Source organism: Diadema setosum, chromosome 19 (genome assembly GCF_964275005.1).
Source record: "Diadema setosum chromosome 19, eeDiaSeto1, whole genome shotgun sequence".
Lineage (NCBI taxonomy): Eukaryota > Metazoa > Echinodermata > Echinoidea > Diadematoida > Diadematidae > Diadema > Diadema setosum.
In genome coordinates this window covers 25,481,801-25,499,132 of record NC_092703.1, presented here as the reverse complement: position 1 = coordinate 25,499,132, position 17,332 = coordinate 25,481,801, and the positions used below count along the sequence as shown (strand labels likewise).

The window sequence follows — 17,332 nt, the reverse complement described above, 5'->3', positions numbered from 1 at the left end:
GAACAAAAAGTATGTGTGTCTAATACTGCTATACCTGTAAATACTAGTTTTTCTATTTTACAGGGCATCATTTAAATAGCTGATTGGCACAGATGAACACAGATTGCCCAATACCCTTAACCCATTGAGGATGAATCCAGAGCGTACTTGGGCAAGTGTCTATGGGATATGCGTGTTGTAGCAAAATCAGCCCGTCCTCAAATGGTTAACACTTTCTAGAAGTTGCTACAGCAGGATAAAGCATAGCTGCCCTTTATCAACGAGTTAATTAGCCTGTTGATCATGAGGACAGACATATTTTGCTACAACACACATTTCCCTTAGACACCTGCCCGAGTATACTTGGGACTCATCCTCAACGTATTAAAGTCGGGGGGGGGGGGGGGGGATCACTCACCTTTCTCGGGAGGTCGTCATCCTCTGGCATTGGTTCAACGACCTCTGGCCTGTCCCGCTGGATGGCTCGCATATTGTGGATGGCGTGCATCAGCTGCAGCTTGTCCGTCCTGATGTGGGCCTTGTTCTCCTCAGCCGACTTCAAGACTTCACGGTACAGCTTGACGGCTTCAGCAATCTGTAAAAGAGATGTGGATGAGGGGACGCTGTTCCCTCTGAGGAGGAGTGTACTGCTGTGTTGTTCTCAGATAACCGAAACCACTACATACATTTTGTACATGTAGACAGTCCACTGAATGTAGGTTAAACACACATCACTATATGATTCATTATGCAGGTACAGGGGCGGATCCAGGGAGGACCACAACCGGCGCACGCCCCCCCTTTATTTTTTGTTGAAACAAAAGAAATAAAAAGAAAAAAATGGGGGGAGGGGTGCGTGCGCCCCCCCTTTATTTTTGTAAACACGCCCCCTCTTTACGAAATTCCTGGATCCGCCCCTGAGGTATGCCTGTATGTTTCAGCAGCTGTCAATTTTGTAACTGTATTGTTAATATCATGATGGAATAAAACAAATTTTGACAGCAATTTGATGTACGTACACACACAAATAAACAAATATATGCAGTTGCGATTATTTTACTCACAAGTCAATCACTACAGAATCTTTCTTTTTTTCATGTGTGTGGACATACTGATTGTAACTATTAGTGAGACTCAAATCGCGAACCACGCAATACTATAATAAAGTGTGACGTTTCTGAATAGTCACACAATAATTTGCGGTGCAAAGTGTGTATGGATGTGCTAATTTTTATATCCTACGCAAGGTGCACAGGACAGTCAGGTCAAAGTAAGGTCAAGCTCTGAGACTCACCCATGCACAATGTGGCCTCAATCGAACCAGCGTGATTTGATTCACAATTTTTCTTCATCAACCATGCAATTTTTTAGTACTTATCTGTGTAAGTGTGAACAAGAATGCAAAGAATGCAAAAAGCGATATCTGAATTACGATTCAAATCATATTTTTTCAATGAGTGCCAATGAGTAGAAGGACCATGCTGTCGCACAGACTTACCTCGTCCCTGATGCAGTGGATGGCGGCCAGACCGTTGAGGGCGCACACCAGCTGCCGGTGGGCCCCGTCGCTCTCCACCTCTGCCTTGCCGATCATGTTGGTCAGCAGGTCCCGCATGCTCAGGTGTCTCTTCTTCTGCATGGCGGTGAACTCGCCCCGCACCACGTGGGGGTGGCAGCAGGCCTGGCGCAGCCGCAGCAGAGGGCCCAGCAACTGGTGTCACACACCCCCATATCAGGATGGAAAGGTCCAAGGAGAATGAGGGAGGACAGGTGAGCGGAGACAACATCATTTTTTTTGGGGGGGGGATAGGGAGGGGGAGTGGCAAAACAGAAAGAGAAGGGGATAATTGAATATGTTCTACTTCATGAATCTGAATATATTATTATGAAAATATATGGCTGATGCACTAAATACAGTAGGTCATGCATGGCAAAGGCAGAATATGACTGGTAGCATGGTAATCATCATAACATGAAGAATCTCAGTCTCCTGCAGCTGCAGGTATCCCCAACCTCTCATTTGAGTCTTTTGTTTCTTAAAAATAAACAAAATCATAATTTTATTACCATTCCACTTTGCTTTATTACAAAAGAGTCTGCTATCCACCCGTTTTTATTGTTTGTTTACCCCAAAGTGGCTAATACTGTATAATAGTGCCACTATAGTATCTTGCATCCAAAACATAGTTCTGTCTATACTGAATCTCCACTTTCTTGATCATATGTGACCTGCTACAACAAAAAGGTCCTAAAGTCGCGCACGGTCGAAGCCGTGAAAATCAAGTTTGAAGTCAGAGCATTAAAATTGGTCAAAACTTACGATTTTCTGATTTTGATATATCATTGGAGTCTAACATGTCTTCTATCATCTGTCGAAATTTTGAAGCAAAATGATCAAAGGAAAGATAATTCTTTAATAACGTTTTTCTGAGCCATGTTTTTTGGCGTTTCAACGAAGCAGAAACTGGTTCGAAAATTTGGATTGAGCGCCACAGATAGGTTCCGCCCCTAACAACGACCAGAGTGATCTCATTGGTCAGTTTGCTGTTGCTGCTAACCAAAGCGTGAAGCTCGCACACTGCCCAGTCGACTGGTGCGTGCGGGCGGGGTGCGCTATGCTCAGCCGCTTCTCACATCCTGGTCACTGATTGGTTGGTGAGGAGACCGCCGACACTGATGTGCTTGAATGAACTCTTCGGCGGTTGCTAGGGTTTACCTTCTATTGTCCAGAGGTGAAAACTGACTTGCGTGTCCCTTGATCGCGATTGCGTCGAAAGGAAGACTTTTAGGGCGCTTTTCTCGAAACAGTGATTTTCCAGACGTCTCGACATGCTCTCTTTTAAACATCGATATCTCCGCAGCCGATTATTTTTATAAAATGTGTTATACAACGTATATCAATTTAAAGCAGAAAGATTAGGGGATTATGTCATGCAATTTTCAAATAATCGACCTCGCCCGACTTTAGGATCATTTTGTTGTAGCGGGTCACATATGGTCGCTTTAGCCACGTCCTGTTAGACTATTAACTCTATGAGTCATAGAGAATTGCAAAGTTACATTATCTCTGATGCGAATTATTCTCATTGTTTGGGGGAAAAATGATGAAAACAACAAAAAACTGCTACTTCATGGAAAAATGTCACTTTTGGAAAAAGGCAAATATTGTGATTTGTGATGCCTCCGAGGTAAGAGCTTCCATATGACCTTGACTCACCCGCTGTAATGACTTGCGGTCCAGGGTTGATAACTTGGTATCTGGGAGGACGCTAGTCTTGTGAGAGTACTGCATGAAGAGCAGAGTATAAAAAAAAAGAAAAAAAGATAAAGGATAAAGAGAAAGAGACAAAGAGAGAGATAGATAGAATGCATGCACAAAATATAAAACATTGAAATATTTAAAACTGGTGTACGTGTTCATTCACAAAAGAACTTGCATGCAGATTCAGATGAAGAATACAGACAGGTGGAATAAATAAACTACAATTTTCATTTTGATTCAAAGGAATCTCAGTAGCCTTGATCAAATAAAAAGAACTAAAGATCTAGTAAGATTCATGCAGCATCAGGCACTGCTCTGATAATTAACATTTTCTAAAATAAACATCTCCAAATAAAACATGCACATTGCAACTTCAGCAAAGTAACTTGGACCTCAAAGAAAGTCTTGTTTACTCTTCATATTATGACATCATTTGTGACCTGCTACAACAAAAAGATCCTAAAGTCGCTGATGGCTGAGCCGAGAAAATCGAGTTTAAAGTAACGTCATCAAAATTGGTCAAAACAATCGGATTTCTGTTATTGGCATAATTTTGTAGTCTAATGTTTTGTCTATCATCTGCCGAAATTTCGAAGCTAAATGATCAAAGAAAAGGAAAAAAATCAGCGTTTTTCTGGGCCATGATTTTCCGACTTTAAACGTAACAGAAATGTGTCCTAAGATTTGGATTTAGCGCTGTAGCTATAGACTCCGCCACTAGCAACGAGGGAGTGATCTTATTGGTCAGTGCGTGGCATCCTGATTACTGATTGGTCGTGCGTAGACCGCTGGCACTAAGCTTGAATGAACATCGCGGAGGTCGTTAGGAGCATGCCTTCTATTGTCAAGCAGTGAAAACTGTCTCGCCTCCCCTTGACCATGATAGCGTCGGAAGGAAAACTTTGAAGGCGTTTTTCTTGAAACTCCACAACCACTTGACATGTGCTAATAAAAACATTGATATCTCCGCAACCGAGTACTTTTATGAGTTGTGCTATATACGAAATCAAAATAGAAGAGTAAGGGAATAATGTCATGCCATTTTCAGAAAATTGTCCTTCCTCGACTTTCGGATCCTTTTGTTGTAGCGGGTCACATTTTACATGCCAAAGTGTTTGTTTCACAGCTGAAACCAAAGTCTACAGAAGCAAAGAAACATTCTTGTTACAATGGTCTACAATGTATTATCAACAGTCGTGTTAGTTTCATCTTGCTACATAGAAACATATAATTCACTGCTTGCCCACTTATGTGCTTTTCGGTACTCTTTTCCTGTATACAAACATAACAAATTGTTATATTGAAATAAAATCTAGCAGTGTATTGGGGACCAATTTTGACAGTCATATAACACCATTCATATGATAAAATCTAAGTTTGGTAACATCAGAATTTTTTGCACATAAAAGGCATATCTTTCCCATTTCCTATTTCTCATATCTTGATTGACTCCCTTGCAAAAAAAAAAGGAGACATAAAGTGTTTAAACAAATGCAACAAAATCTTACGGTGGTGAAGTTTGTGGAGCATTCCTCATGTTTGCGTTTATAGAAGTGAGACTCGACAGCAGAGAAGTTAAGCCAGTGTATGATCTCCTTCTGCGGTGGAATAGCAATCTGTCAAAATGAACGGAAAAGAAAGATAATCAGAGGATTTGAGACAGGACTTTGACCAACATCAAATTCATGAGACACATCTGTAGCTTTGCTCACAGTTTGCCTTTTTCACATTTTTTAAAATCATAAATATAGGTTGTAATTAATGAAATTCTTTAGCCCTAGTAAGATAAATCTTGTCGCCAAGCATAACAAAGAGCAGTTGCCTAGATGTAACAACATCAACCCATACATGAATTATTATTCATTGTGGCTGTAATCTACAGTTCCTGTAACTCACCAGGAGGAGGAAGAGGAGGGGGAAGAAGAAGTAAGGAAAAATTATGGATAAACACCACCAAAAAAAAAAAATCAAATATAAAGCTACCTGTTCCAAGACGTCTCTCTTGGCTGTACGCCAAAATATCTTGCACAGGGCTTTCTGGAGGGGCTCTCTGTTGCCTCGACTGTAGGGGGCGCTAAGCAGCTTGTCCCACCAGTGTTTAACCCAGAAGGGCTCAACTCCAAGAAACAGAAAGAGACCATACAGATCTGAAGAGTAAATAGGAAAACAAGGTACATGTGTGTTCCCAAGAGGTCATAGGTCACTCATCCGTATTAGACCTTGAGGTAGTTGTTCAATTTAGTTTCTAATTGTCTCCAGAGAATTAATGTAAGAATTTGTTTTTTGTAAGAAATTGTTTTTTTTTTTTGTCCAATAATGACAAGCATTTCCTTGAAAACAACATGCACACTCACAGGCAAAAAGTCACAAAAAATTAATACAAATGATGGAAAAGAAAGTGAATAAAACTTCAAACAGAAAGACTCCTAAGAATGAAATAAAAGCTTATTCATTTAAATTTCACAAATCTTTGCGCTCGCGAAATTAAAATGCACGCGAACATTCCTCGTTTTACGGTATATCAATATGATCATCATTACACTTCACATAAATGTATAAAAAGTAAGTAAAATCATTTAATTGGCATTGAACTACAACTATTAATACACGGAGAAATAATAATATGTGCTTCGACATGTAGTAATGGCTTTAGTGTACACTGCATTGTGCAATTAAAGTACAATGTACAGGTGTATGACACTCACCATCGAGACTTTTCTGAATGGGAGTACCCGTCACACACCATCGATTCTTGGCGGAGAGCTTCAGTGCCATTTCAGCCGACTAGACACACAAAGGAACAAAATAAGATGATAGACGTGTCATTTCTTTTTTCATGGGGGGCATCCAGCTGATTTCCTACAAGACAAAGTCAGAGCTTGAATGACTCACAAGGAAAAAGTAACTATAGACAGACAAAATAGCAATGAATACAAAAGCACAGCATGATCCTATAATCATACTGAAGCTATTGTACCACAGCAGTGCTTGTAGAATTGTAACACTTAATTCTGCCTATCTCTTTCTTTTTCATCATTCTTACTTTATACTGACACAATATATTTCAGAATTTCTGAGAAGTATACTTCATGGCAAATGATTATGGTTTAAACTGTTACTCTAACGGGGTGACTGTTAATTAAGTTTTTATGGTTACTGGTTTAGTTATAGTAATTATGGTCGATGGTTTGGTCACCTTGGCTGTCGGACACTCGATCATCTGAGCCTCATCCAAACAGACCCGCCACCACTCCACACAGGGCAAGGGGCTGGGTGTGGTCATGTAACGCTTGGTGTGGCGCAGATTACGACCCTCCATCCCTAAATGAATTGCAACAACAAACAACATCATTACCTCGATCAAATTCATCCAGGAAAAGAATTAAGTATGTAAAAACATGCACACCACATTGTTGAATGTGCATGTTTAGAAGAAATTTTAGTTTTCATTCAACATCTATGTGGCTACATACAGGAATATATTCAAAATCTGCAATCATTACCTGGATGAGGCATGTTAGCATACACCAGCTCGTTCTGCAGCGTGTTGTACGTGGTGATCACAATGTCATGCCCAGCCAGAGTCTTGGGCTGGACGTACTTGTCTTTCTTGACGCCCTGATAGACCTGCGGATGTTGTTGCCATGGCAACAAGTTACAAATCATGCACAAATATCACACACATCCCATTTGAGAAAAAGGATAACTTTCTATATGATTTGTTAAATTTTTAATCCAAAAATGGAAGGCAAATTAAACCAATTCCCTCCTCCTTTGTCTCTCTGAAGTGGTCTTTTACCATGAGTTATCAACACAGATTATGACACATCTGCAAATTATCATTTGATTTAAAAAGGAAACAAGCAAATGTACACAGTATATGCCACAACAAGAAACATGAATGGAGTCATGTGAGATGTAATGGAGATTTCAGCAATTCCAAGTTGCAACTGGTGAACTATCAGTCTTATGATTCTCTCACCACAAATCCAAATAATTTTGGCTACTAGGATCAAACGAGTGTGTGAAAGGTTTGCATGTGTATGCATATCGATTTATGATATACACTCCATTACCTCTAAATAACAAATTCAGGACTTTATAAAAGGTGAGGATGAAGAGTAAGGGTGGGGGGGGGGGGGGGCGGCCAGGGGGATGTGCCAACCTACCAGAATCTTGAGGGTTGTGGAGTCGATGTGTCTGTTGATCTCATCCACCCATTGATGACTGATGGTGGCGGGTGAGATGATGAGGGTAGCTCCTGATGGAAGGGGATCCTGTGGAGGAAGTTTAAGGGTTTGGAAAAGTATATCATTCTTCTCTAAACCTACAAGGCATTATTGACATCTTCATCTCTAAAACAGTCCCTTTCATCACCATCATCATCACGATTACCTTCAACCATCACTATAAATAACATCACTTTAAGCATCATTACCATCATCATAATGATTTCTATCATTATCACGCATACAATCTTCCTCCTCCTCTTTTTCTCCTCCTCCTCTTCCTCCTAATAATCATTATCAACATAATCAACATCATCGCCATCATCATCATCATCATTATCATCATCATCATCATCAACATAATCATCAACATCATCGTCATAATCATGATCATCAATGAATCATCATCACCATTATCATCATCATCATCATCATCATCATCATCATCATCATAACCATCGTTGTAATCAGCATCATTGAATTGACCAGTGCTGTTGAATGGAAATTTACCAATCCATTAAATGGACGACAGACATTGGATGCAACACCATCGCATGGTCACACTATGCCTGCCTACTTAACTCTTTATGTGCCACGTTCGCATGACCGACTCAGTCGACAGCGTGCCAACTTTGCATATTCTACTCAAACGCACAACCCCGCCCAAACGATCGATAAATCCCCAAATGCCATAGTACACTGGAAGTGTTTCTCATGATTCCATTCTTGTCACATGTAGCTTGCATTTTATGTGGTGATTGACTATCAAGGGGTGTTTCTTATTTGATTTGCGAGTAAATTCTAAGTTTATGTCACTCTTCTGTGTCCAAAAGTCATGCCTTGATGTAGCTACTGGTCATTTGAAAGAGAAGAAATAGTAGCATAGATTTGCAGTGAAATTTACATCAGAGCAAAGCTTGACATTTTCTCATTTGACAACTTTGCTCATTACATGTCCAGGGTAACAAAAATCTATAAAACTTACATAGATTTGAAAACCAGAACGTTTTCTCAAAGCATGGCTATATGTACCTTGCTATCTCAGAATAATGTGGCACATGGGGGTTTGCACGATGGCACATAAAGAGTTAAAGAGTCCTAACAGATTCCTGAACAGCTGGAAATGAAATTCTCACCACTCGGGGGAAGCAGTGCGGACACCAGTAATCCACACGCTGACCTTCGTGCGGCTCGGCCGGCATGTGCATCTCGAAGTTGACGCAGGCGGCGTGTTGCCAGGTGTCACATTCCAGACACCGCACGCAGGTCGGTGGGTCGATTTGGTCCTCCTTGGAGCCACATATGCACTGAAATACCTTTGTCTCCTCCCTTTGAATGGTAAATGATAAATGAAATAGTAGCTGCACTTGGAATTTCCCACACTCCCCCTTCCCCCACTACGGCAGGGGTAATAGCAGATTAATAAATGTATGTGTAGGGGCAAACAGTGGTAGCAACAGAAGTAGGAGTAGCAGTAGTAGCAGTCGTAGTAGTTGTAGTAGTAATGGTGTTAGCAGTAGAATCAGAGGCAGTACTAGAAGTAGTAGCAGCAGCAACAGTATTTGCAAGAAAAGTAGCAGGAAGCATAGTTTTCCCATAATTGTACCTCTCTACACTAAAATAATTTCATATGTCCTGTTTTTGAGCACAAATTTCCATAATTTGACTTTGAACTCTGACCCTTGACCTCTGTCAGAATAACAATCAATAGAGTTATACCAGGTGAGACATTTTACTACAGCTGGAAATTGTATGCACTATTGATCAAATTCTAATACATACTTCTTGAATTACTGCCTAAGCTTTGAAAGTTAGATGCCTTTTAACCATGACACTAGCCTTAGACCTATAACCCTGTGACAAAAAAAAAAAAAAAAATATCATTCTTCAGTTGTTTGCGTTTAAATGGTCTATCACAGGTCATCCTGCCAGAATAAAGAAGCTGGATTTTTAACACAGGAATCAGTAATATTTGCAATGCTCACCTGTCAGCAAGTGGCTCTCCATCATCCATTTGTTCCTCCTCTTTCCCTGTCAGACCTTTGTGCATATCTGTCTGCTGTTCGAGTCCTTGCTCACTGGCATCTTGACTGCTGCATGCATCCTGTTGCTGTGACGACTCTGGCGATTCCATGGGGCATGTCCCAAGGTCCGTGTCTGGCGACCGCATCGACAAGTTTGCCCCGCACGTGCTTGGTCCTTTTTCCACAACTGCTTCCACATCCACACCTTCCGATGTTATTTCTTGCATACCCGCATTAGCAGAGGAAAATGGAGCATCTGTACCGCCCGACACTGTGCATGCAACAACAGTCCCACTCCTAGGGTTTTCTGTTTCCAGTCTGACTGCAGCCACTCTGGGCTCGGCACAAATCCGAGTGTTCATTTGGCTGTCTTCATCCCGTTTGGCGACGCTTGAACAAGGCACAGCATCCACTGAAACTGGCCTTGTCATACTCTCTAGCTGTTCCTGCAAAGTCCCAACACTGCCCCCACAGCTTAAGCCTTCCCCTGATGTCCCTTGCAAATCCAGTGGACTTTTAACTTTCCCAATCTCAGCATCTGTGTTGTCATTTTGGTGTGAGCTCATCTCCCCTTGATGATATCCCATCTGATCACCATCACCCGTGTTCACACAAGTTACATCATCTTCACAACTATTTCGACATAACAGATTCCTGTGACTACCCTGGCTATCACAGATGCCCTGCTCTGTCACGCTATTTTCGGTTCCAGAAACTATTGCAGCAAATCCACAGCCTGGATGTGTGTTGTGCCCAGTTAAGATACCTCCTGGGCCCTGAGTTGTGATATCTTCATTAAAGCTTGGTATACTCTCCAAACACTCACTTCTCCCCTTGTCTTGCATATCTTCCATTCCAACTCCTCCTCCTCCTCCTCCTCCTCCTCCTTTTCCCCCTCCTCCTCCTCCTCCTCCTCCTTTTCCCCCTCCTCCTCCTCCTCCTCCTCCCCCTTCTCCCCCTCCTTCTCCTCCTCCTCCTCCCACGGCTTCAGTTGCTGCCACATGTTGGCTATCACCAAGATTTTGAGGCAAGTCCTTGCAACTCCCGGCAATAATTACATTGCTGGCTAGACTGCTGGCTTCCATATTCTCAATTCCCTCTGACTCTGAACATGCTGTCTCTGGGGTCGCTGCCACGTCCCCGCTACCGCTCTCTATAGGGAACGCATCATCATCATTCTCACTTTCGTCCAACTTCTCGGCGATGGTGGCATCACTCGCTGTAGGGTCCTGCTCTCTCCACCGAGGGTTCGCCAGGATGGTGGCCAGGACTTCCACCGTTTTCCCCAGGCCCATCTCGTCGGCTAGGATGCCACCAGGGAACACACCAGGCATCTCTTGTCTCTGATCAGTAATCCTGAAAATAAGGGTCAGTCAAAAGAGATCTCCATTGAATGAGCCATTTCATTGCACAAGTATGAGGTAGTTCTTTAGCTGCTTGGACACCAGTGCACTGGAGCATAACACCAAGCCACAATATACAGTGTTACAGTAAAACCAGAAATGTTCATGTGCGCATTTTCATTTTGCAAATTTTGCACGAGCCAAGATTCACAAATTTCAAATGCACGCAAAGTTCTTGTCTATGATATATACATTGAATGCCAGCGGCAATTTGTGAAAAAAACTGGAAAAAAAAAATTGTGCAAAACAGGTCGTCGGCTCCAATTCGCAAAAATTTCACGCCGCGAAAATATCTTGCTTTACAGTATCCATTTGATTGATATGTCATCCATGATAACAACAATAATAATATTAATAATAATAATAATAATAATAATAATAATAATAATAATAATAATGATAATAATAATAATAACAATAATAATTAACAATAATAATAATAATGATACTAATAATAACAACGACACCAATAATAATGATAACAATAATAATGATAACAAACATAAACAAACAAAAAAAAAATAATAAAAAATTATATAATTTGGACAAACCTATGTGTCCTGTTGATATTTCTGCACTTATGCAATCCATAAATCATGTCTGGGGTACATTCCCTTTCGGACAAACTTCAGAGATATGCTCTTTAGTGGACATGGTTCCATCTCATGCATTTGTAAGTGAAAAATCTCTCATTCGTCAAACTGAACAATCATAGTTAATTGAAAGTATAATACATGTACTGGACACAATTACAATTTTTCAATATTCAAAAATGACCTACAACAAACTAGACCTAGAAATTTGTCATCAGTGACAAATTACAATATCAACGTAGGTGATCCGTTTAATTTGTGACCAGGGGCAATTGGACATGCAATTTCTGATTTTGTCAGAGAACAGATATTCGAATTTGGCATTTTGCGGATGATCAGCTTTCGGTTCTGCTTATAAACGATGAGTACTGCACAAAATCTTCGCAAATTGAAGTGGATGTTTCAAATTCAACCACTAGGGTTTGCTGATGGCTGCTGAACTTTTAATGTTGCTGAAGTTGCTGGAAAGGCATCTCCAGCAACATTGACCTCAACAGAAAATTATATGACTATTATCATCATATGATTAATTGATGCAACCAAGGTGGGGCGCCTTAAAAGATATATCTACTACTTACTCTCCAGTATCAGGGTTGTAGTACAAGACCTTGTCATCAACTGTCTTGAACTCCTTCCACAAAACATGTGGGGAGCCCCTGTCTGAAAAAAAAAAAAGAAGAAAAAAACAAACAAACAAACAAACACTCAACTGGGTTCTGCTTGTTGTTGATATATTGTTTGCTTTGGGTGTCAATCATCATCAGCATCATCATTATCATCACCTGTGAGTACATTCAAGAGGACTGATTCTGCATATAATTATGAAGAAGATTAAACATAACTATGAGATATCCTTGACTATGATCATGATTAATAAATTTGATGCATACGAATCTAGCTCACACTTCTGTCTTAAATGATTTGCACTGCATCTCTTTAACATGTAATTACTATCTGGGACAATTTGACATGTGGTTAAATGTCTGATCAAGAACCAGGGACAGGGTGAGAAATAGTTATCAAATATCTTTCAGGGCTCAACATTAGCAGTGCCACCAGAATTAAACGTTGGACCACCAAAATTTCCTATAAGTTTATCTTTTAGTGGCTCCATTGGGCAGCTAAAATTCAAAAAGACATTCTACATTACCTTTTATTTTGAGCCACTACATTCCTTTTGGAGGCCACCAAAATATTACATTCAAAGATTTTAGTGGCCAAACCGAGCCACTAGAGAAAAATGGTAGCTTTGAGCCATGAATTTTCAAAAAGCAGAGCTGGTGACTTCCCAACTTGAAAGGAAAATTTGTGTTGCAGGAGGGATGTTTTGCCATGTTGATGATTTAATAAATATCAGACAACCCAAAAGATTCACCAGAGTGATACCACCGTGAAATACTATGTGGTATATAATACAGTAGTCACCTATCAAGAATCATTATCACATGGCATAGTACATAGTTTACATCACAAGAATGAGACAAGTGTAACATACTCCTCCCATCATGAATGTTCTGCTCCTTCTTCACCATCCATCGGACTGCATCTCGCTGGTACGGCCGCAAGACCGGAATGAGGGCCGGATGCTGGACGTTGATGTTCAGCCACTCTTCCTGCGTCTGGTGGTACTGCCGCACTTTACCAAAGAGTGCGTCGTAGTCGTACCGCTTGTGGAATTTGCACTTGCCAGGAGCTGCATGATCAGAGTCACAAATTTGCAAGGTAAAACACAAGAAAAACAAAATAACTTTGTGGGATAAACAGAATATTTTCAAAACTCTGTTGCAAATAGCTGACCCATCAAATGCTGGGTGAGCGAATCTAATTTTGCACACGCTGTTTTCGCATCCCTGCACATCGGCAGTGCCAATCACAAGGGAGGCTTGAATGAATGTACTGTGGCTCCACGCTGAATACCCCTCACGACGTACATAAGAGATTCATACACATAGACGATGCAGAACTGAGCCTCAGTTATGCAGATCTATTAATAAAATCCAGGTACAAATCTGGTGTTTGTAGGTCCATACTATTACTGTTTTTACAATCATTTTGTAATGAGTGAAATTTACCTGCTCTGCATTTGTATGTTTTTTTGGATTCTTTTGTTGTTGTTGTTGGGTTTTTTTGTTTTTGTTTGGGGGGGGGGGCATTATTTGCAGAGTACACATTCTTTCTCAATACAACACAAATGCATAGAATATAATTTCTTCATGATATTTGTAACTATGCATCTGACCAATTAGGGCCTACCTGGTATGGAAAATCCATGAAACCAATTCATCACATGCTGAACAGGTGCACATTGCTTCTTCTTTGTCGGCCACTGTGCTGAGAAAACTGGCCTGGTAACAATGTCTCTGAGCAGCCACGCCTCCAAGACCGCCCGACCAGAGTGGCAGTCATAGTCACGCACACATAGACGGACAAGGTCATGCTTCTTGTGTTTGTGGAGGGCCTCAAAGCTCTCCAGGCACTTCGGGCCCGGCCGTTTCTCCATTCTCACCGCAAACGTGAGAGGCCGGTCCCTCCCAAGAATGGCGTCCTTCCGACTTGGGGGACCTAGAGGTGCAGCAGACCAACGATCATCGCAGACGAGGAAGTCGTGCCCAGGGGAATCTCTCATGTAGAGGCACGCCGTGTCAAAGGGGAGAGTCTTGGGGCGGGTCACGCCACCCACCCCAGGAGAAAGAGCATCCAACTGAAGAACAAGATGGCACAGAAGTCCACATCTCTCTGCCTCATCTGGTGATGTAAAGTGGACTTTCATCTTGAATTTGGATGTTTCCCTCAGCAATTGATAACTGCTTCTGGTGATGCTAAACTGCTCGGGAAAATCCTCCCTGCCATTACAGTCAAGGGGTTGAGCTGCCATGATGTTTCCATCGCGGGGCTCTAGAATGATGCGGGATTCTTGCGGAGGATCCCCTCCTGGAAGTCTCTCCTCCACCATACCTTCCTCCATCTGAATGCCCTCATCTTGGCTGCTTGAACTCGTGCTGGGCCCGGCATTTTCAGCGGCATCGTACATATTCCAGGACAGACATTGCCGCTTCTCTGCCTCGAGATGCCGGGTGGAACTTGGCTTTCTCTTCTTCCTCATCTTGAATGGATTGGCAGCCTCGCTGATGGGCAAAGCAAAAGGAGAACAATGTCATAATTATGTACAGTACTTGTGGTCTTCACAACCTTTGATCCTAGTATGCAAATGCAAATTTTACTTTTCTTTCCAAGAGAGGAAATTTCTTACGCTTACAACAAAGATCTGCAAAACAAATTTCTGCTTCTTCCAAAATCTTTCAACTATTTATAGTCAGTGAGAAACTGAATACCAGCAGATTTGAGCTAGTAAAAGTCATATTCAAAATAATCCTATGCCAAATCGATAATTGCTTTTCTTTCAAATGCCCGGTAAATACATTACTGTAAATGTATGACTTTTGCACACAAAGCAGTGACAGAAATTTAGGCTTTGCAAGCAAATCCAGTATGAAACACTGTTTGTTAAGTAATCACCACATAAAATGCAAGCTATAGACGAGAGGAACGGAATCGCGTTGAACGCTTTCATTGTACTGTGGCATTGGGTGATTTATTGATCGGTTTGGGCGTTTGAGCGGAATATGCAAAGTTGGCACGCAGTCGACTGAGTCGGACGTGCGAACGTTGGCACATAAGCACTGTTGGGGCACCCATCCCGCTTCATCATGAATATTCATCATCTACATGTATACCATCATGGCATGTGTACGTATACATACCGTTGAAAAACATGATTTTTACATTTCCCGGCAAAAATGAACATTTTTCCATCTCCTGGCGAGACATTTTTACATTCCCTGTTCGTTGATGCAATTTTTCGAGATTTTTACATTTCCCGGCGATACGTTTTTACATTCATCAGATTGATTATGGCACCTATCCAGCGTTCTGGGCACTTATTTATCTTACTGCCTGATGAATATTCATGATGAAGCGGGACGGGTGCCCGAACAGTGCTTACCATAATTAGGGATTTGTTGTCATGTGGTTGTGACATAGCACTGCGCTGCGGTAGTCTCAACTCAACTGTTCTCACACACATCCCCGCTCCGGTCTCCTGTCATTTTCACACGCCAGCACTAACAAAAGGGCCAATTCCTTGACAAGCAAATATCTATTAAATTTACGTCATAGAAGAACCTAAATTATACAATTTACGTGTAGATCTAGACGCATTCAAGTAAAATACTAAAGAAAAACAACACAAAACAAAACAAAACCTAGATAGCCAGCACAAAACTGAATATGTGGGACTGTATTAAGACTAGACCTATTAAGTATCTGCACAGTATCTCACAGAAATTAATATGGAAACGTCTGAAAACCCCAATTCTTCCCCATATTGAAAAATACCTTTGTAGCTCAGACAGCAGGAAGATAATTAGTAGCTCACGAAAGGAAGTCAGAGACTTAAAAGCATAGCTTTGTTCCTCTTGCTGGCAGCAGCTAGCCGGGGCCGCAACGCCCAACAGAGCTCAGAGTGCAGGTGCAGAGACCACACCAAGCTCACGTACGTCACGGACTGGCAGGTTCGTCGAGCACCACTTCAAGCGCATTGCATTGCCATTCGATCTATTCGCAGTCAATCGAGATTGTGTAATCAGATCTTGATGGTGGTGGTAACCTAATGTTTTCAGAATCCACTTTTTAATACATATTGTTATCGACATTTTGTACACATCAGAAAACAATTACATTTCCATTAGACCCTACTTTATTTTGTAACCTGTCCTGTATGAAAAAAAAAAAAATCTCTAAAATTGTCATTCTTATATGAAAGCTAGAATATTGAAGTCACATTAGCCTACCATAACTCTAAGTTGATCTTAAAATTCAAGATCGACTTAAATTCTTTGTGATTTACATGCACATCCCCCCCCCTTTTTTTCGGGGGGGGGGTGAATTTTCATGAAGCGTTTTGTCCGACAAAATTGTGAATAAATTTGTTCTTAGCTAATCAACTGCCAGGATTCCAGTATTGTTCGGGGAAAAAAATACTGACGATCGAATGCACATGCAGCTGATAACGCTGGCTACTCCGTGCGGACATCCAAATCATAAAACCGATGATCTCTAGGCAAAAACTGTGAGCCTTTTCCACAACAAAACGTCTGCTGTCTAACGAGCACAGAACAATGTCCGCTTCTAAGCTTTCCAGATATATCTCGCTTTCCAGACAGTGATATATGGTTTTACGGCTGGTTTATAAAAACTAGGCTATAATATCAAATTATTAGAGACACCACGGTAGTGATATGCGCTATACAAGTAATGTTGTATATTCAATATCAAACTCTATATTAGCTCTGATATAATAGCACGAGACATACCTTTACACAGTGCCATCACCACCACAATATTAGCTGTGAAGTGATCATTCATAAGAGTTTTAGGTTTAAGGCCAGTCGACACAGACTTTGTACGGCATAAAAAAGAGATAAGGTCAAATAACTTTAATATCAGGAATATCTACTATTGAAAGATAGCTAGGCTGCTCCCCGCTCTTTGCAATGTGACTTCATTATCGAGTAGCTCCCCAACGCCTAAAACAAAGCAATTTGATAATAATAATAATAATAATAATAATAATAATAATAATAATAATAATAATAATAATAAAAATAATAATAATAATAATAATAATAATAATAATAATAATAATAATAATAATAATAATAATAATAACAAATTCTCATATAGCGCATTTCAGACTTGAAAAGAATTTCAAAGCGCTTTATAAACAAACAATCAAACAAACAAATTATACCATAATACAAATATAACAACAAAAATGACAATT

At 40.8% G+C, this 17,332-nt stretch overlaps 1 protein-coding gene across 1 annotated transcript in view; it reads right to left on the bottom strand.

The window, feature by feature from the left end:
* Positions 1-15,900, bottom strand: part of LOC140242374 (E3 ubiquitin-protein ligase SHPRH-like) — a 28,124-nt gene extending 12,224 nt beyond the window's left edge. Inside the window, exons 1-16 of the mRNA XM_072322111.1 lie at positions 15,886-15,900; positions 13,744-14,615; positions 12,986-13,183; positions 12,069-12,150; positions 10,553-10,850; positions 9,456-10,081; positions 8,607-8,799; positions 7,411-7,518; positions 6,745-6,868; positions 6,438-6,562; positions 5,947-6,025; positions 5,225-5,388; positions 4,750-4,857; positions 3,197-3,265; positions 1,478-1,690; positions 398-574 (exon numbers count right to left, since the gene is read on the bottom strand). Coding sequence (XP_072178212.1) covers positions 398-574; positions 1,478-1,690; positions 3,197-3,265; positions 4,750-4,857; positions 5,225-5,388; positions 5,947-6,025; positions 6,438-6,562; positions 6,745-6,868; positions 7,411-7,518; positions 8,607-8,799; positions 9,456-10,081; positions 10,553-10,850; positions 12,069-12,150; positions 12,986-13,183; positions 13,744-14,593 — 3,414 coding nt within the window. The 5' untranslated portion in view covers positions 14,594-14,615; positions 15,886-15,900. The remainder of the gene's footprint in view (positions 1-397; positions 575-1,477; positions 1,691-3,196; positions 3,266-4,749; positions 4,858-5,224; positions 5,389-5,946; positions 6,026-6,437; positions 6,563-6,744; positions 6,869-7,410; positions 7,519-8,606; positions 8,800-9,455; positions 10,082-10,552; positions 10,851-12,068; positions 12,151-12,985; positions 13,184-13,743; positions 14,616-15,885) is intronic.
* Between the last annotated feature and the right edge of the window lie 1,432 nt (positions 15,901-17,332).